Here is a 26,662-nt window from a genome sequence, read left to right as displayed (position 1 = left end):
TTTTGGCCTTAAATTGGAATATTCAAAAGTAAAAATGAAATTTCTTTTAAAATATTCCATCCATGAGTTTTTCCCACTCATCTAACCTGTCTCCCCAATTAAAACAAGTTAAGCAATGTTTTATCCAGTTTTCTAAGCATTTCTCTAAACCTACAAAATAAAACTCATTTGAGGGTACCTAGGTGGCTCAGTTGGTTAAGTGTCCAACTCTTGATTTCAGCTCAGGTCATGATCTTACAGTTCAGTTCCTGAGATTGAGCCCCACTTGTGATTCCTTCTCCCTCTCCCGGTCCCCCTTTCCTGCTCATTTTCTCAAAATAAATAAACTTAAAATAAAATGAAAGTAAAATAAAACAAAATAAACTCGCTTTGTTAACATAAGTCAGACACGTATGAGTAAGTTTACCAAGATTAGAAATGAGGGAATATTACTGATTGCATTTTCTTAAAATACCTAACCTAGTATAACATATAATTAATTTTCCTGAAAGACTATATACATTAAGGTGGAGGAAAACTTATATACCACAATATGCCTTCCATGTCACCAACACTGGAACAATTTGTCTATAAAAAATTAAGTTATATCCCTCTTACCTTATCCTGCGCAACAGTCTCAGGGGGTTTAGAAGATTCTACCACCAATGGAACAAGAGTTGCAGAGTCTTCACTGGAATTAAAAGACTGCAGTTTTATTTCTTCATCTAGAACTTCACTAGTGGAGTCCTCCTCTTCCGTTGTAAGTGAGGCCTTAAGGGTATCATCCATTATCTCACCATTCATAGGCTCTAATTCAGATTCCTACACGATTGGAGGGGGAAAAGTAAGTCAGGACACAATTTTAAGCTAACTTATTACTTGTCATGCAAGGAGGGTCCACTGCCAGTCTCCACCTGTCATGCACCAGGACTCAAGATAAAGTCTTAACTGTAGCACAGGACATGAGTTAGGGAGGAAAAAAAGGAAACATCTCAGGCAGGGTCGGTAAAAGAAAGCACAAGGAACCCCAACTCCCCTGTTGTCATGGTGACAGCAGACCGACCAGGTTGCTCTGCAGACACAGGGCAGGTCTGAGATGCAGTGAAGAAACCGCCCCCTTCTTGTTCCTCCTTCTTACAGGGCCAGCATGAGTGGAACCTTTTCAGTAAAAAGGCACCAGACAGAGACCAGAGTTGATGCCAGCTCTACACACAGTACTTGCTCAGCACTTGACGTCTTTGGGGCCTGTGGGAAGTTACGGTTTAAGCCTACACCAAGGGGACGAAGCACTACCAGTCCTGTACGAAGCTCAGCCTGGATACAGCTTCTTGCTGGAAGATAAAAGCCCTCAATCGGAGTTAATTTTCCAGTCAACTCTGGGTCACTTTTTGAACAATCCTGCTCCTTACATCACATTAAATATGGAAATATCAGTCAGCTGAGAACACAAACTCTCCAATTCTGAAATTCTTCTTCCAATGTTTATCAACACAAAATACTTCTATTTAATGTTTAACAGTTCTAATGAATCTTAGGGACATTCTAATAGAGGGCATTTGATTACCATTTTAAAAGTCAGGAAAGTGATGCACTCAAGTGTTCAGAAATGGATCTGTCTGGATTACGTAGGGTCCCTACAATCATAGGAATATTGAAAAGAGGGACTTAAAAAACTTTATCTGCCCAGACAGTATATAGAAAATAAACTGCATACAGAAGGTAATTATAATAAAGTTCATAAAATAATCAACTAGGATAGGAAAAAATGTTGAAAGGAAGAAAATGAGAAAAACATAGCAAATGCTAAAAAAAACCCCAAAATGTTGATAATTAACTAAAAGTGAGAAGTAACAGAAGAGAGAAACCTGTCCTTCAAGTTTTAGGTTTGGGAATAGAATGGAAGATTTTTTTTAAAATACAGGAAAAAAAATTTTTATGTTTATTATTTATTTTTGAGAGAGAGAGACAAAGAGGGGGAGAGAGACAGAGAGAGAGAGAGAGAATGCAAGTGGGAAAGGGGAAGAGAGAGAGAGACACACACACACACAAGATCCAAAGCAGGGCTGTCAGCACAGAGCCGGATGTGGGGCGTGAACTCAAAAGCAGATGTGGGGCTTGAACTCAAAAGAACAGTGAGATCATGACCTAAGCTGAAGTCGGACACTTAACCGACTTAGCCACCCAGGCGCCCCCAAAAAATACAGGAAAAAAGACCCAATACGGAAATAATAAGAATAAAGATTGTGCTGAATTTAAGAAGATAAAAGACATCTGTCTACATCAAACTATTCAGAAGACAAACAATAATGAAGCATTACAGTCTGAATCAACATTCAAAGTCTAGAGTTACTAGTCATCCCCACAGAGATTAAGAATTCAACTACTGGATTGGATGCATTTTCAAAGGAGAGAACATGAACCAAAGGGCAGAAAGTCAAGAACTGAGACTTCCAGGTGGAAAGGAAGGAAAAAGAAGAGCCAAGTAATAAATAAACCAAAACAAAACTTCAGAGATAGGAAAATCCTATCACGAAACCAAAATACAGTAGTGTTGTAAGGCCTAAGTTACACAGGACTAGAGAATATTGCAAAAGTCACAGTAATCAACCTAGATAAGGAAAGCCACTAAGTGTCACTGCTGACTACAAGAGTATGTAATGTACTCACTGTATTGCTGGACAAATGAAATTGGTTACATGAACTACGTACAGTATAATCTTAAGGATTCTTTTTAAGAGACAGCGAGAGTGAGCATGAGTAGAGAAGCACCGGGGGGTCGGGAAGAGAGGGAGAGAGGGAGAGAGAGAAAGAGGGAGGGAGCATCCTAAGCAGGCTCCAAGCTCAGTACGAACCCAACATGGCACCTGATTCCACAATCCTGGGATTATGACCTAAGCAGAAATCAAGATTTGGACGCTCAACCAACGGAGCTACCCAGGTGCCCCTAATCTTAAGTTTTTAAAAGAGAACAAAACCACAAATATATATTCCCATAAACACTGAATGTTCATAGATCCCCTTTTTTAAAATTTGTGCTTTACTGTCCAAAAATCCTACAACACAAGAAAAAAATGCCATTTAAAAATACAGTTTCACTGGGGCACGTGGGTGACTCAGTTTGTTAAGCATCGGACTACTGATTTCAGCTCAGATCATAATCTTACAATTCGTGGGTTCGAGCCCTATACTGGTCTCTGTGCTGACCACACAGAACCTACGTGGGATTTCCTCTCTATCCCTCCCCCACTCAGTCTCTCTCTCTCTCAAAACAAACTTCTTTTAAAAAATAAAAATATAGGGGCGCCTGGGTGGCTTAGTTGGTTAAGCGTCCGACTTTCGCTTAGGTCATGATCTCGCGGTTCGTGGGTTCGGGCCGTAGGTCATGATCTCGCGGTTCGTGGATTCGAGCCCCGCATCGGGCTCTGTGTTGACTGCCAGCTCAGAGCCTGGAGCCTATTTCAGAGTCTGTATCTCCCTCTCTCTCTGACCCTCCCCTGCTCATGCTGTCTCTCTCTCTCTCCTAGAAATAAATAAAAATTAAAAAAAAAAAAAAAGGGAATCCTTGGTGATTCTTTTTATAAATAAATTAATTAAATAAATAAATAAATAAATAAATAAAAATATAGTTTCATGAAATAGAGGAGGCAGGAGCTAAAGTGAAGTAAATTAAGAAAATAAAATTGGTAGGGGTGCCTGGGTGGCTCAGTCAGTTGAGTGTCCAACTTCGGCTCAGGTCATGATCTCGCAGTTTGTGGGTTCAACCTCTGCACTGGGCTCTGTGCTGACAGCACAGAGCCTGGAACCTGCTTCAGATTCTGTGTCTCCTCTCTCTGCGTCTCCCCTGCTCACACACTCTCTCTCAAAAATAAACATTTTAAAATTAAAATTGGTAACACGGTTTCACTTGTTGGGGTGCTGGCTGGACTGGGCCAAAGGGTAAAAGATTTCTAAAGAAACTTAAGCGTGCATGAAATTAGAAATAAGGAATCTCTAGAGAGCCAAAGATTGAAAATGCTGAAGAAAAAGGAAAGGGGGCGCCTACATGGCTCAGTGGGTTAAGTGTCCATCTCTTGGTTTTGGCTCTGGTCATGATCTCTGGGTTTTGTGGGTTTGAGCCCCATGTCAGGCTCTATGCTAACAGCTTGGAGCCTGGAGCCTGCTTGGGATTCTCTGTCTCCCTCTCTCTCTGCCCCTCCCCCACTCACACTGTCTCTGTCTCAAAATAAATTAAAACTTTAAAAAAAAAAAGAAAAAAAGGAGAACAGGGAAGTGGATAGGGAAGAATTAAAAAGATAAGGATCAATACTTGAGGAGCTGTAGAAATTAGGCCAGATAAAGTTTTCTAGTGTTTAAAATTATGAATTTAGTTATGTTTCCAGGAATATGTAATAAATTATAGTCAAAATATATAAATATACATACAAGCGGGGGTGAGGACAATGAATCTTACCCTCATAGAGCCAAAATATAGGTGCAGCTGAGGGCCTGTTAACCTTAAGGCATCCTGACTTGGTTCTACAAGGTAGACCTTACAGTCCTATGATTTGTGTCACTTCTTAAGTATGTTTAATTTCTCAAATTAATTTACATTATAAAGGTACTGAGGGATCTTATGACCTAAACATCCTCTATTTTATCTTTGGTGTAAGTCAAACTTTTAAAAATTCATGTTGAAATATAAAATGATATTTGTAGCTTTATCCTCTGCCCAACTTGACCTTGTTTAGTACAGACAAATGCTTTGTAGCACTGAATACAATCTCTACTCCTACTCTAAAATGTATCATCTTATTTTTCTAACAATACAGGATTAACAAAGTTAAAATTTAGTTTACTTTCATTCACTTAGGCTAAAAAGCAGGACTGCATACCTTTTCCCCATCTTGCTTTTCCGGATGTGCCTGGGTTTCTGGTGCAGGCCCAGCATCCTTATCACTATTTTCGTCCTCAAATTCAATCATGCTTTGTTCGGGTGCTTCTTCCAGGAATTCTTCTGAGCTCTCTGATGTACGTACAGCAGACTCCAATCTAGAAAAGACAAGCATTCTTACTTGTTTTCTTAAGGATGAATATAAACGTTCAGGAGTCTGTTAATAAAGTAACACTTTAAAGAATCGACTAAATGTTGTTCGGCCAACAACTTCCAATCTTACAGTCCAAAGGCAATCTTCCCTTCTTACAATCTTGTCCTCTCTCTCCAGTTTGAGTAGTAACTTCACCATCTCCTCAATCATGTAACCTAAATGCTTCTTCTCTCCATCCCCTCAATTAGTTCAATCAAATCTCTTCTCTGCATCTACACCATTTTGTAATTCCATTTTGTACCATCACAAATCACCTTATACTGTTCTTGTGTCATACGTACAGCTATCTGTATTAGAAACCACTAGGTGGTCAGTTCTTCAAAAGACAAAGATGAAGTTTTATTCTTCATACTGGGTGAGTAAGCATTCAAACATTTCGTCCAACTATTACTACTGTATTTAAGAAAAAAAAATTCGGCCCAGGAAGAGGTGGTTGTAAGGGAAATGAGCTTGCGGCTCTCGGGCTTCTGAGGCTTCAGGTTTGTAGAAGGGAGGGGGCAGCGAGTGAGAAGAATCCACTGCAGTTGGTCCTCGGCGACTCTTGAGTATTTGACACTGTGCAGCAAAGAAATGGTTATGGAGAAGCCCAGTCTGCTGCTTAGAGGATGGGAGTTTATGAGGTAATATTATACTTTGCTGAATAAAGCTCCAGAATATTTATACAGGTTGTATGGAAGGAATACTTCCTATGTTCATGGTGGAGTAGATACTAGTAGAAAGCCCAGGAGGCTGCTCATGGCCAAAATGATACACACCACAAGTATTATCTCTGACCTTCAGTGAATGCCATACTAAAATTCATCATGTGGATGCTCACACAACCGTGAGATGGAGCAGTTGTCCAGGTCACGGGTTTGCTATCTAACAGTGGACAGTCAGACAGGAAGTTTATACAAAGCTTTGTTCTGGCCCGTGAAGGATCTGTTCCAAATAAGTTTATGTTCACAATGATATGTTTCGTTATGAAGATGAAGTATTTGGCGATTCTGAACCAGAACTCAAAGAGGAATCAGAAGATGAGGTAGAAGAAGAACAAGAAGAAAAGCAATCATCCCCAGAACCTGGGCAAGAAAATGCTGATAGCAGTTACTGTGAAGCTCAGCCTGTGGCTAATGGCATAGTGGAGCCTTTGGAGGAGTCCTCTCATGAACCTGAACCTGAGCCAGTATCTGAAACAAAGAATGAAGAAGTAAGGCCACAGTGGAGGGGAAGAACTTAGAAGAATTAGAGGAGAAGTCCACTTCTCCTCCTCCTTGCTGAACCTGTTCCTCTGCCACAGGAATGGTCACCACAGCCTCAAGTTGAAGCTAAACGAGAAGTTCAGTCTCAGCCACCTCCAGTGCATGAACAACACCCTAGAAAACAACCTGGTTTCCCTCCGAGAGGACCAAGACCAGGCAGAGGAGCTACTGAACAGAAGGAATCTGACAACCATAGAATAAATAATTTGCTATCCAGACAGTCACCAACTTTTGTTTTAACTTCCCACATGATACTGATGAAAATGAACTGCAAGTTCATTGGAAACGTTGTGGAACTTCGTGTCAATACCAAGGATGCTGGGGGAAAGCTTCCAAACTTTGGTTTTGAAGATTTTGAGAACTCTGAACCAGGTAAGAGAATCTTGGTTGCAAAACCAATCATATTTTGAGGGGAAGTACGTTTAACTGTGGAAGAGAAAAAAAGAAGAGCTGCAAGAGAGCGAGAAACCAGAGGTGGTGGTGATGATCGCAGGGATATTAGGTGCAATGATCAAGGTCCTGGTGGTCCACGTGGAATATTGGGCAGAGGAATGATGCATGACCAGGATGGAAGAGGACCTCCTCCGGGAGGTGGCATGGCACAGAAATTTGGCTCTGGAAGAGGAACCGGGCAAATGGAAGGCCGCTTCACAGGACAGTGTCACTGAAGCTTCACTGCTGGCAGTCTTGGCAGTGGTACGTTATTCAGCATGTTTGCATTCTTGTTCATTTGGGGGGGGGGGGGGGGCTTTGGAATGTGACACAGCCTTTTTGATCACTTTTTTATGTGAAAAGCATCTTTTGGTTATCAGTTAAATTGAGGTGGATATTATTTCCCCAATTTCACAACAGAATTCACATGGTTAATTTATAAAACTAGACTTGGAGAATTAAGGACTGACAAATGACCACATCTTAAACTATTTATAACAAAATGAACTTCAAAGGACATGCCCAACTGAATTCAAGTCCTTTGAGTCAAAAAAAAATCCTAACATTTTAGGTGTTACGGTCTCTGCCGATTAATGTTGGAAACACAAAAAGTGCAATTTCTCCAACTGGAGAATCTTGCCTTTTTTCTTGGCTCCCCGCAAAACTACAACCCAACAGAAACTTGTTACGCGCTCATCAAAATGCACTAATGGGCACTCTGAATTCATTAACATGGACCTCTTCAACAGAAGGCAACAGGGGACAAAAATCTTTCACTCCTTTTCCAGTAGAGAATAATCTGTGAAATGATGAGGGCATTTTATCTACTTGCTGTGACCAGCGTGTGTACCCATAACCCTTAACAAGAATACAAGTATATGCCAGGAGGGAATCATTTAGTTACAAACTAACAAAAATCAGAACTCTAAATGCTGTGGTCTTGATATTAGGCCAGATTTAGTAGCCCCACATCTAAGATTTTCTATGTGCCCCTCTCCAGTATAGAAATGGTTGGCTGCTCAACACACGCCTACTCCCCTTTTCCCTTTCCTTAAGCTGCGTACAGTGAAAACAGTCTCTACTGTGTTTCTGTTCTCTGGTAATGTAATATGCATGACGGTGCCTTCTATTAATACATCATTCCAGTCTTGCTGGTAATTTTGTCCAGGATAGTGTACACACTGCTGTGCTGCAAAGCAAAACAGCTGCAAAATGTGGAAAAATCACTGAAGTGTATAAAAATTGCAGTATCTTTAAAATCAGCAAATTGAGGCACCTGGCTAGCTCAGTTGGTTAAGTGTCTGACATCGGCCTCGGTCATGATCTCGCGTTCCGGAGTTTGAGCCCCGCATCAGGCTCTGTGCTTACTGCTCAGAGTCTGGAGCCTGTTTCGGATTCTGTTGTCTCCCAATCTCTCTCAACCCCTCCCCTGCTCATGCTCTGTCTCTCTCTTTAAATTTTTTTTTTTATTTAATGTTTTTTATTTATTTCTAGGGGAGAGAGAGAGAGAGAGACAGCGTGAGCAGGGGAGGGTCAGAGAAAGAGGGAGTCACAGACTGAAACAGGCTCCAGGCTCTGAGCCAGCAGTCAGCACAGAGCCCGACGCGGGGCTCGAACCCACGAACCGCGAGATCATGACCCAAGCGAAAGTCGGACGCTTAACCGACTAAGCCACCCAGGCGCCCCTCTGTCTCTCTCTTTCAAAAATATATAAAAATAAAATTTCAAAAATTTTAAAAATAAAATCAGTAAAACTGACTAGCATATTAAAAAAAAATTCCACAATAATTCTGAGATGTTCAATTTAAAATCCACTGTTACATTCCCTTCTAAAAAGAGTATTACATCAAAATGTTGCTCAGTAAGAAAACCGTAATTATCTAACCTCTTACCTTTTCACAAATTACTTGATTCAAATATTTATATTTGCCTTTAACATGAATTTTTCACCAAAATAAAACATTTACAAATTCTCAATTATCCAAATTTAAAATTATTTACGTAATGAAATCAGCATAGCTACCGAATTTTCTACTTGAGTGAAATAATTTCACAGATGAAAAAGCCAAACTATGACTGGTTAACTCAGGAACAGCAGCTAGGACTATTAAGACAAAAGTCTAGTTTTACTAAAAATTTGAAATCTTGCTTTCTTTGAAGATAAAGTTTTGACCAGAGGGTTCTGTTGATTCAGCTGGCTAATTAGTTCCTAGAGGGGTTGACTGAACCCACTAACAGTTATCGCTAACTTGTGTTATATCCAATAACCCAGTCAAATAAATTACTTATAAAATAAAACCTAAGATTTTTAAAAAACTGACTAAATCTCAGCATTATTAAAACTACAGCTACTGGGGCACCTGGATGGCTCAGCTGGTTAAGCATCCACCTCTTGATCTCAGAATTATGAGTTCAAACCCCGTGCTGGACTCCACACTGGGTATGGAGCCTACTCTAAAAAAACAACAAACAAAAACAAAAACAAAAACAAAAACAAAAAAACTACAGCTACTATCAAAGTTGATGATAATGACTCATTTGGGATAATATAATCACTAGAAAACTCCCTTGGATTTTCACACGAGAGATTAAACTATGGGCTTATTTTATTCTCTTACTATCAACTCATCACCGTAACATGTCAAAGTGACACCACTGGTAACTGTAATCAGTAATCCTGCAGAAGAATTCAAATACAGACTCTTACACCAAGGCTATCTGTACACAAACAATGTAAAAAGAGCCACCACCTTAAGTACTAAATACTAATAATACGAAAATTAAGAGTAACGAAATAATGAGAGTATAATAAACAATACTTGTTTATGGAAGCTGTAGGTGAAGTCTGGGGAGTCTTTTCATCTTCTCCTTGTGAACTAGTAAATTCAGAATCCTGAAACCGCTTTCCAATCTTTGGCCGCTTTAGATGACTACTCCGAGTACGAGTGGAAACTGGTGTTTTATCATGACCTGAGAAAAAACAGCAAAACTACAATTAATTCATGATGTCTTCAAAGGGTTACCTGTTACACTACACAGAAATTCAAGAACTATGCTAGCTTACATATATTTCCCCCCCATTACACATTTCTTTCTCTCATTTATATCAGGCTAAGAAACAATGGCAATATCTTTTTCTAAATTATGAAATAACTTTGCACTATTCATGCCTCACATTTCCATATTGCTCTGAGCTATACAATGTATTCTGCATTTTCATGTATATTCTCTCCCAATAATCTTGGGAAATACACAAGGTAGACATCACTCTTCCTGTATTACTGGTAAGGAAAAGAAAAAAAGAGAGGTGTGATAGCTTGCTTAGTTCACCATGCAAAACAAGTGGTAGTGGTGGCATTAGAACTCAGCTCTATATTTTACAGATGACCATAGGGGAAGAGAAGGAAAAATAAGATACAAACAGAGAGGGATGCAAACCATAAGAGACTCTTAAATACAGAGAACAAATTAAGGGTTGATGGGGTAAAGCACTGGGGGGAGTGGGGAAAATGAATAATGGCCACTGAGGATGGCACTTGTTGGGATGATCACTGGGTATTTTATGTAAGTAATGAATCATGGGAATCTACTCCTGAAGCCAACACTACACTGTATGTTGGCTAACTTGACAATAAAAAACAAAAACAAAACAAAACAAAACGAACTCAGGTCTAGATCTTAGGTAAGTCTTCATTTACACTAAGGGACATCCCCCGCCCCTAAATTCTAGTGTCTCACATACTGGAAGATCTGCTAAATTTCTTACCTTCAGAAGTACTTGCAAAGGCATCTTTTAGAGAGTCAATCTAAAACAGAGATACATATTAAAGGCAAAACCTTTATATCATTTTTTCTCCCTATGAATCTATTTCATTTAGTGTCAAAGAAAACCTTTTGAAACATTTTTCAAGTCGTACTTTTTATACTCACTATTCATCAATTAAGGGTACTTACTTAAGAAATTAAAAGGCTAAATTATATCCTCAGGTTATCATGAGGCTGAGCACTTACCAAGCCATCTAATAGGTTACAGTGTGACACACTCGAGTTTCCTAGTGCTGTGTCCTCGACTACTTTCTCTTCTCTATCCACATGCTCTTCCTGTATAACTTTACTGCCTTTACTTCAACATCTATTTGCTGATGAATCCAAACATAAAATTTAATCTCCCCAACTCTTCCCTGATTTCCAAAACTCTCTTTCAGTGAAATACAGATGCTCCATCCAATTTCACAACCACCCTGTCCCAAACTGAACTCTTATCTTTTCCCAATATTATTCTCTATCTTGGTTAATGGCAATAACGACTCAGTCAACCATTCTAGTCAAAAACCTGTGAGGTGGTAATGACTTCCTAACCCTTATTCAGTGAACCACAAAGCCTGTCAATTCTGACAAATCTCTCAAAACCATCCCCCATTGTATTACCAAAGTTTTAGTTCATGCTTTTATCATCTTTAATGTGAACAATTCTAATAGCCTCATCCCTGGTATCCCTCCTTCTGAACACATGCTCTGTGATTCCCTCCAACCTGATGACAGAAATGCTTCCAAAGCACAAATTTCACTACTCTTTTGTTTTAAAAACAAAAACAAACAAAAAAACTTCAAAGGTTTATCACTGCCTAGAAAACAAACTCTCAGCCTCTTCAAACCCAAATACCTCTTACATACCAAATATGCCATTTCCTTTCACACCTCTCTTTTTCTGCAAGCTAGCCTTTGGAATGCTCTAAACTTTGTCACACAACTCCCCCCTACCCTTTCCAAGTCAGCTTGGTTACTACTTTACCTATTCCATTCCTTGGGCAGAGTTAGCCATACTCTGCCATGCACCCTCAATCATTTGCTATATACTCTATTAAGTCAATTATAATCCTGTAGTTATTCATTTATTTATTTCCAATAATGGACCATCTACTTCTCCCATGCTTAGAAGAATTGTATTTTTGTACATCCAGTGTTTGCCACAGCATCTACTTTATTATATCAACTACTACCCATTCTTTATCACACACTTACTGAAACCCTACAACATAGTGGACATAGAGACTTTAAGGTCTATTGACAGAACACAAAAAGGGTAAACTGTAACGAATGACTAGAAAAAAATCCGGTCTTCCAAGAAGCCTCTAGTTCAACTAGACAAGGTTAAGACACAAATAAAGATCAGTAAATAAAACATACAAAAGTGTAAGAGAAATATATGTAATGTTTTATGTCCCAAAATAAGAAAAAGCAAGTAGAAATACCATCACCACCTAAAGAATAAATCATGTACTGATTGCTTCACAGTGTATATCAAAACATCCAAGTGTACAACTTGTCAACATAGATATAATTTTTGTCAATTATACCTCCATAAAGCTAAAAAGATGTAGTTAAAATAAACAAATAAACAAATAAATAAATAAATAAAATAAACAAACCACTTCCCCATGTGGTTACTGATTAAAATTAGCTTACTGCAGGAAATATTTTCCTTGAACTAATTAAAATCTTAAAGTAATCTGAAGAATAAGAATTTCTAAAATGAAAGAAAATCCTACTTATGCTGCAACTTTATGATATGGTTTAATGTGTATTCTCATTTACATAACCCATTTAAAAGTATTTGGCTTATTATTAAAGTACATGATTACTCTCACTACATGTATAGGAAGACATTTTTTCTATATTCACTGGTTTTATGTCTGAACAATACTACATAAATTTGAGTTTATCTGAGGAATCTGGACTACAATATCATGAAGTCTGAAGTTCCAAATGTAGAAAAACCTAAAACTCCTTATACGTGATTATATTATTTACGTTATCCTTAAAAATGTTTCAGGGCACCTAGGTGGTTCAGTCAGTTGAGCATCCAACTCTTGATCTTGGTTCAGCTCATAATCTCATGGTTTGTGAGACTGAGCCCCATGTCGGGCTCTGTGCCGACAGCATGAAGCCTGTTTGGGATTCTCTCCCTCTCTGCCCCTACCTGCTCGCACATTCTCTCATTCTCTCTCTCTCTCTGTCTTTGTCTCTCTCCCTCTCCCTCTCTCAAAATAAGTATATAAACAACAACAAAAAAAGTTTCAAAAATGTTCAGTCAACACTTATGCTAATTAAGGCAGGAATATTGGGAACAAATAATTCCCTAAAGCACGTGTCCCTGGGTTACCTAGTATTTGCAAAGTGCACTACATTCCACAAAGCCTCAAACTTCCCATAGTAACTTCATAACCTGTGATCTACTACTAGTATCACTTCTAAAATTTATCTGTACAAGGGAAGCATTACATAGGCAAAGAAGATGCATGTATAAATGTATTCACTGCTGGGATACTTATGTACGTAAAACACGTAAGTATAATACATTAAAGAAATAATATTTCTATATAATAGAATAGTATGCTACTTAATAATCATGTTTTAAATAATAATGCCATGGGAAATGCTTGCAATACTATGTTAATGGAGACAACAGAAGCAGCACAACAGAAATCAAAAGATACATGTTTTATAATACATATGTAATACAAATACAAAATTCTTCACAGTTGCTGTATCTAGGGTAGTAGAATTACAGGTTTTTATTTTCTTTTGTATTATTGTGTGTGTATTCCAAATTATTTTTTAAGGAAAATGAAGTCCTTAGTAACCAATTACCAGGAAAAAGCAAGAAAACTAGTAAAAATTACGTTAAGTTTGGTCAATGAACTGTAACATTTACACAATTAAATATCAGCTGAATCTAGTTTAAAGACACAGAAAAATCATTTCCTACAATGAACATAGAGTGTACCTACCGTTAGCTGCATCTCACTAGACTGATTGTCTTCAGTTTCTGCTTCATATTCTGGAACAGATGCAAGACCATATTCTCCAGGCATAGGTCTTTTAGCTTCATTTTGAGAAACTGCTGTGTATAGAAGAATTTTTAAAATTGTAACCTGATCAGTGTTTGGTTTTAATGTAACATTGTTTGTCTTGATTTTCACAAAAGTCCTGAATAGCATCCCCACCAGAAGGCTAGGTGTGGAACATCTTCGTCAGTAACTTATAATGAAATCTTGCAATTACAAAAGTATTAGTTATCTGTATTTAGTGACTATGAGGAGAGATGCATGCCATTGGGAACTACCCTTTGATCTCTTGATGCCTATTCTATGTTGATTTGGTATCTGTGTTTCCTTCTTACCCACCAATTGCTACAAGAATGTTAGATTCTTATGAGCTATTATTTTAGGTCCTCTAATTATTAGTAACTCAAATGTAAATACGTAACATAAATTCAAACTTTAGAAAGAGGGTCTGTTACTAAAGAGGTGGCATTACAATACACCAGAACTCTGGACTGCAAGACACAACCACCAATAACCACTGATTTTTAAGCTGGACATATGTTCAAACTGAAAACCTGTAATGCTTACCTGTCATTTTAAGTGTTTCTCTTTGTAATGCTCTCGTGACTGGTATTCGCTGGTACCAGTGTCCAACACCTTCAACTTCCCAAAGGAGTTCATGATCTCCTGGATATTTTTCAAAGTACTGCTTGCAAGCTGAAAAATACATTTAGAATTTTCTAGAAATCCCAGATATCAATTGTTTTGGAAAACAGAAAGAAGAGAAAGGAAGCTGCTGAACTCACTTAAAAACACCAAGGTAACTTAAGAAAATCACACAGCAGTCTCATTTACGAAAATTTTTACATCATCAAAAAATAAAAATACTGGCAAAACATGCACTTCTAGTAAGAAGTTGCTACAGCCAAGGTCAAAGAGGTTGGTGCCTGTTTTCTCCTCTAGTATTTGGATGGTTTCCTATCTTACATTTAGGTCTTTCGTTCACTTTGAGTTTATTTTTGTGTATGGTGTGAGAAAGTGGTCCAAGTTCATTCTTTTGTATGTCACTAACCACTTTTCCCAACACCATTTGCTAAAGAAACTATCTTTTTTCCCGTCGGATATTCCTTTTATTATTTTTTAAAATGTTTTATTTATTTCTGAGAGAGAGAAAGACCGCATGAGCAGAGGAGGGTCAGAGAGAGAGGGAGACACAGAATCCAAAGCAGGCTCCAGGCTCTGAGCTAGCTGTCAGCACAGAGGCCAACGCGGGGCTCGAACCCACAAACTACGAGACCATGATCTGAGCTGAAGTCGGACGCTTAACCAGCTGAGCCACCCAGGCGCCCCACCCATTGGATATTCCTTCCTGCTTTGTCAAAGATTAGTTGGCCATATGTTTGTGGGTTCATTTCTGGGTTCTCTATTCTCTTCCACTGATCTATGTGTCTGTTTTTGTGGCACTACCATACTGTCTTGATGACTACAGCTTTGTAATACAGCTTGAAGTCCAGAATTATGATGCCTCTACCTTTAGTATTCTTTTTCAACATTACTTTGGCTCTTTGGGGTCTTATATGGTTTTAGAATTGTTTGTTCTAGCTCTGTGAAGAATGCTGGTATTATTTTGATAGGAATTGCACTGAATGAGTAGATTGTTTTGGGTAGAACAGACACTTTAATGATCCAATCCATGAGCACGGAATGTTTTTCCATTTCTTTGGGTCTTCTTCTATTTCTTTTGTGAGCTTTCTATAGTTTTCAGCATAAAAACCTTTTACCTCTTTGGTTAGGTTTATTCCTAGATATCTTATCATCTTTGGTGCCACTGTAATTAGGATGGATTCCTTGATTTCTCTTTCTGCTGGCCTTATTACTGGTGTATAGAAATGCAACTGACTTCTGTACACTGATTTTATATTCTGCAACTTTCTATGGAGAGGATCATCTGATACTTCTCATTTCTTTTATTAATGTGATGTATCACACTGGTTGATGTGCAGATATTGAACCAGCCCTTCAGCCCAAGAATGAATTCCACTGCATTGTGAATAATTCTTTTAATTCTTTATTCTTTTAATGTAATGTTGGATTTGATTTGCTAGTATCTTGTTGAGAATTTGTGCATCAATGTTCATCAGGGAAACTGGTCTGTAATTCTTTTTATTTTTTTTTTTTAAATGTTTTATTCATTTCTAGGAGAGACAGAGTGAGCAGGGGAGGATCAGAGAGAGAGGGAGACAGACTCTGAAACAGGCTCCAGGCTCTGAACTGGCAGTCAGCACAGAGCCTGACACGGGGCTCGAACCCACGAACCGCGAGATCATGACCTAAGTGAAAGTCGGACACTTAACCGACTAAGCCACCCAGGCGCCCCTGTAATTCTCCTTTTTAGTGAGGTCATTGATTTTGGAATCAAGATAATGCTGGCCTCACAGAATGAGTTTGGAAGTTTTCCATCCATTTCTATTTTCTGGAACAGCTTCAAAAGAATAGGTACTAACTCTTCTTTGAAAGTTTGGTAGAACTACCCTGGGAAACCATCCGGCTCTGGACTCTCGTTTGTTGGGAGATTTTTGATTACTAATTCAATGTCTTTCCTGCTCAAGGGTCTGTTCAAATTTTCTACTTCTTCCTGTTTTGGTTTTGGTAGTTTGTGAGCTTCTAGGAATTTGTCCATTTCTTCCAGATTGCCCAAACTGTTGGCATATAATTGCTTATAATATTCTCTTATTATTGTTTGTTTTTCTGCAGTGTTGGTTGTGATCTCTCCTCTGTCATTCATCCACAGAAACTTCTTAACTAGACATGTCTCCAGAAGCAAGGGAAACAAAAGCAAAAATGAACTATTGGGACCTCATCAAGATAAAAAGCTTCTGCACAGTCAAGGAAACAATCAAGAGAAATAAAAGGCAGCCTACAGAATGGGAGAAGATATTTGCAAATGACATATCAGATAGAAGGCTAGTATCCACAATCTATAGAGAATGTATGACACTCAACACCCAGAAAACAAATAATCCAGTGACAAAATGGGCAAAAGACATCAACAAGCACTTCTCCAAATAAGACATTCAGATGGCCAACAGACCCATGAAAAAATGTTCAACATCACTCGTCGTCAGGGAATTACATATCAAAACCACAATGAGATACCACCTCACACTTGTCAAAACTGTTAAAATTAACAACTCAGGAAAAAAGAATGTTGGTGAGGATGTGGAGAAAGGGAAACCCTCTTGCACTGCTGGTGGGAATGCAAACTGGTGTAGCTGCTCTGGAAAACAGTATGGGGGTTCTTCAAAATATTAAAAATAAAACTACCTTAAGACCCAGCAAGTGCACTACTAGGTTTTCAGCCAAGGATACAAAAACACTGATTTCAAGGGGCACATGCACCTTTCAAATGCACCCCAACGTTTATAGCAGCACTATCAACAATAGCCCAATGATGGAAAAGAGCCCAAACATCCATTGGCTGATGAAAGGTTAAAGAAGGTATACACACGCATGCGTGCATGTGTGTACACACACACACTCACACACGCACACAATACTTGGCAATGAAAATAATGAAATCTTACCATTTGCAACAAAACAGACAGAACTAGAGTATATTATGCTAAGTAAAATCAGTCGGTCAGTGCAAGATAAATATCATATGATATCAGATGAACATAGGGGAAGGGAAGCAAAATTAATATAAAAACAGACAGGGAGACAAACCCTAAGAGACTCTTGAATACAGAGAACAAACTGAGGGTTGGTGGAGGGGAACTGGTGGGGGGACTAGATAAATGGGGGATGGGCATTAAGGAGGGCACTCATTGGAATGAGCACTAGGTATTATATGTGTAAGGGATGAATCACTAAATTTTACTCCTGAAACCATTATTACACTATATGCTAACTAACTTGAATTAAATAAAATTTAAAAATACAAATAAAGCAGCAGAAATAGAAAAAATGAGAAAACAATGTCTCACCACCACCCCCAAAAAAGAGAAAAATTACTAAATGTTACTAGGGGGTATAAAATGAAAACAAAAGGATTATAAGACTCAATAGTATAAAATCACCAATTATTCAATAAATTCCAAGCAATTTTTTAAAACTTCCCAACAAGTTTATTTTTTAGGAAATCTTGTCAAAACTTGATGCCAAATTCAAAATGAAAGAACAAAGGGTTAAGAAAGGATATGGAAGAAAAGGAGAGGGAAAAAATGAAAACACTAGGGGGAAACACCCACCAGGAAAAGCCACACAGACTCTAAAAACTTGGCAAATGACAGAAAAGGCATTACATCTCGGGGGGAACAGATAAGCTATCAAAAGAGTAAAGCTAGAACAAAAATCCATACAGAAGAAAATAAAGTCAGATCTTGACCTCACATCAACACCATTCATATCATTAAATTCTAGATGGATTCTAAGACCTATTAAGAAAAACAAAATGTTTAAAAGAAGACCTGGCTGGGTCAGTCAGAAGAGGATGTGACTCTTGATCTTAGGGTCACCAGTTTGAGCCCCACATTGGGTGTAGAGATTACTTAAAACCTTTTAAAAAAAAAAATGTCCTCTGGGACATTACACTGCTGAACGATTTCTGATGAAAGATGAAAAACAATCACAATCCATAATGAAATATTATGATAAAGTTCGAAACTTTCAGGGACAAAGCAACAGTCCTACAATAATGGAAGCATCTTATGTCATCACAGTCCAATACAACAGCCACTACTAGTCCCATGAGGTTACTGATGAACTGAATGTATAATCTCATTTAATTTTAACTAAACTGAAATTATATTTTATTTATATTAGTGATGGCTGTACTGGACATTATAGTTTTATATTAAAAAGATACTATAAAGACAAAGATTAGGAGATTTTCAGAATAAAACAAAGGGTTAGCATTCTAAGCATATTAAAAAATTCTAGAATTGAATTAGAAAGACAAAATGATCCCCGGGAGAAATTGGTAGAGGCTATGAAAAGGACATTCACACATAATGCAAACTGAAAGATCACTTAACAAACGGAGATAAACCTCAATAGCTGCCAAGGAAACGCAAGATGAAACAGTAAGATATGGGGCACCTGGGTGGCTCAGTGGGTTGTGTCCAACTTCAGCTCAGGTCATGATCTCATGGTTCGTGGGTTCGAGCCCCGCGTCGGGCTCTGTGCTGACATCTAGCTCAAAGCCTGAAGCCTGCTTCAGATTCTGTATCTCCCTTTCTCTGACCCTCCCCTGCTCACGCTGTCTCTCTCTCGGAGATATAAAAAGAAAAAACAACACTAAAATAAAAGAAACAGTTAAGATACTATTTTCACACCCATCAGATAGTAACAAGCATCCAAAGAATAAGGAAAATGGAAACTCCAACACTCTGCTGGTGTGAGAATAATGTTGCAATAGTTAGTAAAGCTGGAAAGGTGTATTTTATGCTCCAACTCTACTTCTGGATATGTATCCTAAACACTTACACACCTGCACAAGAAGACATTTATAATACTCACTACGGGACTGTTTTTAAATGGGGGGGGGGGTAGGGGAGGAGGAGTGCCCGTCACTAAGGGATACATAAAAAAGATAGTATGTATCTTACACAATAAATTATACATAATACAATAAAGCATTATGCACCAACTAAAACAAACTACAGCTATACAGTCCAACATTAATAAATGTATAAAAAAGATCAGTAAAAAATCAAGTTAGTATAGGTTCAAAATGATGTCATTTATATGAAGCTTAAAAACATATTGGAGCACCAGAGTGGCTCTGACTCCGGTTCAGGTCATGATGTCAACAATTCTTGAGTTCGAGCCCCACATCGGGCTCTGTGCTAACAGCTAAGAGCCTGATGCCTGCTTCCAACTCTGTGTCTCCCTCTCTTTTTCTGACCCTCCCCTGCTCACGTTCTCTCTCTAAGAATAAATAAACCTAGGGGCGCCTGGGTGGCTTAGTCGGTTAAGCGTCCGACTTTCGCTTAGGTCATGATCTCGCGGTTTGTGGGTTCGAGCCCCGCGTCGGGCTCTGTGCTGACTGCCAGCTCAGAGCCTGAAGCCTGTTTCAGTCTGTGACTCCCTCTCTCTCTGACCCTCCCCTGCTCACGCTGTCTCTCTCTCTCTCTCCTAGAAATAAATAAAACATTAAAAAAAAGAAAAAAAAAAGAATAAATAAACCTAAAAAAACATATTAAACAAAATGATGCAGCCTCTGTGAGAAATAATTTGGCAACTCCTCAAAAAGTTAAACACAGAATTACCATATAACCCAACAATTCCACTCTCAGCTACATACCCAAAGAACAGAAAGCAGGGACTCAAACACATACCTATCTGTACATGAAAGTCTATGGACAGCATTATTCATAGCACCAAAAAGTAAAACAATCCCAAGTGTCCATCAAAAGATGAATGGATGAATAAATGAAATGTGACATATTCACACGACATAAATATACTCCGCCATAAAAGGGAATGAAATTTTGACATATGCTACAACATGGATAGTCTTTAAATGCTATGTTAAGGGAAATAAGACAGAATATATACTGTATGATTCCACTTCTATGAGGTAACTTAGAATAGACAAATTCAGAGACCGAGAGTGAATGTGGCTAATGCCACTGAATTGTATATACACAAGTAGTGCAAATAACAAATATTATGTTATATACATTTTAGCCAAAAAAACTTAAAAATTTTTAAAATAAAAAAAGCTAGGGGCACCTGGGTGGCTCAGCTGGTTAAGCATTCGACTTGGGCTCAGGACATGATCCCAGAGTTCATGAGTTCGAGCCCTGCTTCTCTCTCTCTCTCTCTCCTCCCTCTCTCTCTCTCTCTGTCTCTCTCTCTCTCTTCCCTTTTTCTCTCATCTCTCTGGCCCTTGTGGCATCCTCTCTCCCTCCCTCACTCTCTACATCCTCACTCACTTGAAAGCCCTTGACAGCCCTCTCTCTCAAAAGTAAAGAATAAAATAAAATAGCAAACTAAATAATGCCTTCTAGTGTTTATGGACACAGATCTAAGGATGAAACTGAGGAAAGGAAGGATATATACCAACTTCAGGAACATTATCATCACTGGAGAGAAAAGGAAAAAGGGGAATGGGATTACAGAGGGGTCCAAAGAGAACATCAACTGTATCTACAAGGTTATAGTTAGTTCTCCCATAAAAGTTAATAAAAACAATACAGCAAAACTTTAACAAGTATTAATGTGGATAATGAATACATTGACACTAAGATACTATTCTCTCTTTTTTTTTTTCCTGGACATTTGAAAATGTTTCTCACATTTTCTACTTTTAGTTTCTATATCTATTAGAAAGATGTAGCCTGGGGAAACTAGCACAATAGGCCACACTGAGTCATCTGTCTGAATTTAAATGACAAGAATAGTAGAGAATGCCTTTACATAGTAAGTATGAGGTCCAAAAAGGGTACTTTACAAAGGTGACCAGAGTTGAAGGTCCCAATTCAGATTTTTAAAAAAATGTTTTAATAGTTTATTCATTTTTGAGACAGACAGAAATAGAGCACAAGTGGGGGTGGGGTAGAGAGAGAGGGAGACACAGAATTTGAAACAGGCTCCAGGCTCTGAGCTGTTAGCATAGAACCTGGATGCGGGACTCGAACCCACGAACCGCGAAATCATGACCTGAGCCGAAGTCGGACGCTCAACTGACTGAGCCACCCAGGCGACCCCCAATTCAGATTTTTGTATCCAGAGTCAGAAAGAAAACTCTCATACTAACGTCATTCAGCTAAGTGATAGAGAAGGTATGTGCCCACAATAAAGAACATTATCAAATAAGCAGCATTAGCTATTCCTTAACAAGTTTTGAAGACTTCATCCTCTTACTAACATTCCATATGCAGCACTAATTCATTCAGCCTTACAATAAAATTCTTTTAAAGCATAAGCTTTATAATATAGACCTTACACTTCCCCACAGATAGTCCCCAGTGCTAAATATCCCCAAACCATTTTAACCGTCTTTGCCTCATAGAATCTTTTCACAGCCACTTACTCAGCACATTCATTCCATGCAAAACACTAAACCGAGTGCTGTTAAAAAACACATAACCACAGAATTGATGCACAACAAACTCAGAACCTAAACTGTTACTAAAATGAAAACTTAAAAGAAATAGAATATAAGGTAGAAGGTACTTAAGAAGCGTAAGAACACTACATGTAAAGCATCACAAGATTTAGAGGAGGAAAGATACATTTTTGTTGGGCAGAGATCAGAGAAGGCTTTCAGTCTGGGCACTAACGAAGAGGCAGATTCTAGAAAACTCAAGATAATTAACTCTAGAGTTATTACAAATTTATTGATGTGGCTGGGTACAAAACTAATACAAAGCAGTATTTTTCATATTTATAACGACCAGTAAAAAATATAAACAGCATTTATAACAGCAACAAAAAAGATAAAATTCCTAAACATATGCATTTTTTCCTATGTTAGTTCTAAGAGCTGTATGGAGAATGTATATGGGGTAACTGGTTTGAACAAAATCCTCTAGTTATACATATTATAGAAGTGCAATACTGTTGGATAGAAAAAAACAACAACAAAGTCGATTCTCCATAAGCTAACATATAAGGTTTGCCTTTTTTTTTTTTTTTACATTTAAAAAAAATTTAATTCCAGGGTCAACATACAGTGTTAAACCAGTTTCAGGTGCACACCAGTTACATGTATTACTCAAGGACTCATCAAGTGTAGTCTTAACCTCCATCACCTATCTCACCCATCCCCCTCCCACCTCCCCTCTGGTAACCATCTGTTTGTTTTTTGTAGTTCAAGAGTCTGATTTGTTGTTTCCTTTTTCCCCTTTGGTCATCTGTTTTCTTAAATTTCATATATGAATGAAATCATATGGTATTTGTCTTCCTCGGACTGACTGACTTCATTTAGCATTATACTTTCTTGATCCAACCATGTTGTTAAAAATGGCAAGATTTCATTCTTTTGATGGCTGAATAATATTGCATTGTGTGTTTGTACATAAATACACACACGACACATATATACATGCCACATCTTCTTTATCCTTTCGCCTATCGATGGACACTTGGGAAGCTTCCACAGTTTGGCTATTGTAAATAATGCTGCAATAAACATAGGGGTGCATATACTGCTTCCAATTAGTGTTTTCATACCCTCTAGGTAAATGCCCAGTAGTGTGATTACCAAATCATAAGGTAGTTCTATTTTTAATTTTTTGAGGAAACTCCATACTGTTCCCACAGTGGCTGCACCAGTTTGCATTCCCTCCAACAGTGCAAGACTGTTCCCCTTTCTCCACACCCTTGTCAACATTTGTAGTTTCCTGATTTTAGCCATTCTGACAGGTATGAGGGGATACCTCACCGCAGTTTTGATTTGCATTTCCCTAATGATGAGTGATGTTGGGCATCTTTTTATGTGTCTGTTGTCCACCTGGACATCAGACATCTTTGGAGAATTGTCTGGTCATGCCTTCTGCCCATTTTAAATTGGATTATTTGTTTTTTTCGTGTTGAGTTGTATCAGTTATTTAAATATACTTTAGATATTATAACCCTTCATCAAATATGTCATTTGGAAGTATCTTCTCCCATTTCACAGGCTGTCTTATAGTTTTGCTGTCTTACTTCCTTTGCTGTGCAGCAACTTATTTTGATGTAGCCCCAAAAGTTTACTTTTGCTCTTGTTTCCCTTGCCTCAAGAGACCTATCTTAAAGGATGTTGTTAAGATCAGTTGCTGAGAAATTATTGCCTGTGTTTTCTTCTAGGATATTTATGGTTTCAGTTCTCATATTTAGGTCCTTGGTCCATTCTGAGAGTATGGTGTACAAAAGTGGGCCAGTTTCATTCTTTTGCATGATGCTGTACAGTTTTCCTAACACCATTTGTTGAAGAGACAGTTTTTTTTTTCCCATTGAACATTCTTGCCCCCTTTGTCAAAGATTAACTGACCATATAATTATGTGTTTATTTCTGGGATTTCTATTCTGTTCTATTGATCCACATGTCTATTTTTTTGCTAGTATCATACTGTATTGATTACTATAGCTTTATAGTACACTTGATATCTGGGACTGTGATACCTCCAGCTTTGCTTATCTTTTTCAAGGTTGCTTTGGCGACTTGACAACTTTCATGGTTCCATACAAATTTTACAAATGCTTGTTTTAGTCCTGTGAAAAATGCTGTTGGTATTTTGATAGGAATTGCATTTAAATCTGTAGGCTGCTTTAGGTAGTATGGACATTTTAATAATATTTCTTCTTCCTATTCATGAGCATGGATTGTCTTTCCATTTCTTTGTGTTGCCTTCAATTTCTCTCATCAATGTTTGGTAAGTATAGATATTCCACTTATTTGGTTTTCAGAGCACAGATATTCCATTTCTTTCATCAATGTTTGAGGAGTACAGATATTCCACTTCCTTGGTGAGGTTTATTCCTAGATATTTTATTATTTTTGGTGCCATTGTAAATGAGATTATTTTCTTCATTTCTCTTTCTGCTGTTTCCTTATTAGCGTATAGAATTGCAACAGATTTCTGCAATGATTTTGTATCTTGCAACTTTACTGAATTCATTTATCAGTTCTAATCGTTTTTTTTTAAAGATTTTACTTTTAAGTAATCTCTACGTCTATGGTGGGGCTCAAACTTAGAACTCCCAAGATCAAAAGACACAAGCTCCACTGACTGAGCCAGCAAGGCACCTCTATCAATTCTAACAGTTTTTTGGTGGAGTCTTTAGGGGTTAATCTGTAAATTTAAAAGTAATCCCAATAAAACAAAACAACAGAACTTTGTTTTTAATCTAGTTAATAGATTCTCAAGTCCACACAGGAAAACAAATAAGCAAAGTCAGACATGTTAAATTGGGAGGACTAGTCCTCTTAGATGTTCAAAAGCTAAAATAAATAAAACAGTAAGGTCCTGGAACTTAAAAGATTAACAGAAATGAATAAGCAGGTAAGAAATCTACACTATATTTTATGATACAGATTAAGAATTAGCCAACTCTTTCTTAAAGAGACAGATAATAAATATTTTAAGCTTACAGGCAATATGGGCACTGTCATAACTAACCAATTCTGATGTTTTAATTCAAAAGAAGTCATAGATACATGTAAATGAAAGAACATGGCTGTGTTCCAATAAAACTTTATTTATAAAATAAATTAGCAGTTCAGTGGACCATTGTTTGCTAACCTAATACAAATGCAAAACAGTGGGAAAAAAATATTATTCAAAATACGAGAGTCACCATGTACCTGTCAAGTGAAATAAACTTGGATTTGTACCTCATATGGTACCCAGAATAAACTTCAAATGAATAAAAGATTCATGAGACTTTATGTATTCCATGTCTTTAGGTATCAGTACATGCTATATAGTACTGTGTAAATCAGCTCCTCATAGTAAGCTAATCATCTATTCTAGCCTGCCCATCCATGCTTGGCACTCATTAACTATATGCAGAATTAAAATTATCTTTCTAAAGCTTACAATGTAAAACATATAGTTTTTCCTATATCATTAAAAATATTCATGGAAACAAGTGAAGGTCATCAAAAATACTGGACATAAAGCAGCATCAAGGAACTATTAATTACACTGAAAGAGAAAACCAAATGGAAATCCAATTTCTTCAAATACAATAAACATGGTACAAGACAGACAGGAAGAGGAAGAAACAGAAAATGAAGATGCCACTTAGTCCGAAATTTTCTATCTTCAGTATATTCCTTTATTTTCACATTTCAAAGAGTCTTAATCACAAAATTATACAAATGACATCAACAAAATATTATCAGGCAATCTCTGCCTAAATGGAAGGATCGGTAGAACTAAAGCCCACTAAGACTTTAGGCAAAAATAGACCTGCACCTATATTTCATTTGGTATTCAGTTTATCATTATCATGGCATCATTTGTAACAGCTAAAACATGGAAACAACCCAAAGGGCCATCAACTGATGACGGATAAACAAAATGTGGCATTTCCATGCAATGAAACATTATTCATCCATAAAAAAGATTGAAGCACTGATTTATGCCACACCATGGATGACCTTAAAATTTTTAAGCAAACCATTACATGAGACAAGGACACATTTGCAATATGAAGCCCTAGGGAGCCAAAGAATCCCAATGTATTTAATACTGATATATGCACATTTACAATATTCTGCAGAAATAACTCACAAGTGGCACTGAGACAGTTTAACATTGTTTAACTTAATTTACCTGTGTACATTAGAGAGGAGAGTGGATACCGCAAGCCAAGCGCATCTTCTGTAAAGGAATCAACAAAGTCCTCCAGCATATGAAGCCCAAAATCTTTGCCTCGGTATTTCTTTCTTACAAACATTGTATCAAGGACTGGCAGTTGGTAGCTTTGGGTAAGAAATGAGGCACATACACTTCCTGTAGTCATAAGAACAGAAACCCAACAATTTTTCACATTAAAAGGCCAAACATGTATACATGTTTAAAGAACATGAGTTCTTTAACTAGAAATGGTTAGTTTTTTCCTACTTCAAGAAGAATGTCAAATAAATGTATCAATTTCATAACATAAAATGCTTCCCAACTGCTATTACACATAACAAAGTATACATGTAATAATGATAAGAGCTATGTATTTTATGTTTGCCAACAGTATCACCTAATACAAGTAACTATTCCCATGTTATGAACTATATACTAGAACATGCATCTCTGTAGACTTGCACAACTTTAAAACTCATCAACTATTAACTTATAGAACTGAAAGGGTATTTGATGACTGTATACAGTTTATAATACACGAAGTATCTCATTCCAACTATGGTCCCTGAACATCCACCTTATCCCTTTTTCTCTAGTGAGTACAGTCTCATTTTACTACTTCGTGATGGCAAAGAAGTGAATTAGTTGTCCAGATTTTTAAAGACTATGGATTAGAACTAAATGGCAACTTGGTCTTAGAAATGGCTATGTTTGCGATCTGTTTGCTCTGAGTCTATTTTTTAAAATATCCTCTATGTTTAACCTTAAACATAGAGAAATAATTTACAGTAACTAAATATGCC

The 26,662-nt window shown here is 37.6% G+C and overlaps 1 protein-coding gene and 1 pseudogene across 4 annotated transcripts in view; one reads left to right on the top strand and one right to left on the bottom strand.

Moving 5' to 3' along the window:
- The window catches only part of FAM169A (family with sequence similarity 169 member A), a 73,999-nt gene that overhangs the window by 4,485 nt on the left and 42,852 nt on the right, over positions 1–26,662 (bottom strand). For 3 of the 4 annotated variants that reach the window (XM_039242084.1, XM_039242085.1, XM_039242087.1), the window contains 7 exons: positions 25,836–26,015; positions 14,152–14,280; positions 13,528–13,640; positions 10,503–10,542; positions 9,556–9,706; positions 4,851–5,007; positions 598–801 (listed from right to left, as the gene is read on the bottom strand). In XM_039242084.1, coding sequence (XP_039098015.1) covers positions 598–801; positions 4,851–5,007; positions 9,556–9,706; positions 10,503–10,542; positions 13,528–13,640; positions 14,152–14,280; positions 25,836–26,015 — 974 coding nt within the window. The remainder of the gene's footprint in view (positions 1–597; positions 802–4,850; positions 5,008–9,555; positions 9,707–10,502; positions 10,543–13,527; positions 13,641–14,151; positions 14,281–25,835; positions 26,016–26,662) is intronic. The other variant, XM_039242086.1, reaches the window with a different exon arrangement.
- Positions 5,634–6,972, top strand: LOC120238377 (annotated as a pseudogene).

The sequence above is a fragment of the Hyaena hyaena genome, unplaced genomic scaffold (genome assembly GCF_003009895.1).
Source record: "Hyaena hyaena isolate Hyena2069 unplaced genomic scaffold, ASM300989v1 scaffold_205, whole genome shotgun sequence".
NCBI classification, from domain to species: domain Eukaryota; kingdom Metazoa; phylum Chordata; class Mammalia; order Carnivora; family Hyaenidae; genus Hyaena; species Hyaena hyaena.
The sequence above is the reverse complement of the archived record's forward strand: the minus strand, read 5'-3'. Positions and strand labels throughout refer to the sequence as shown.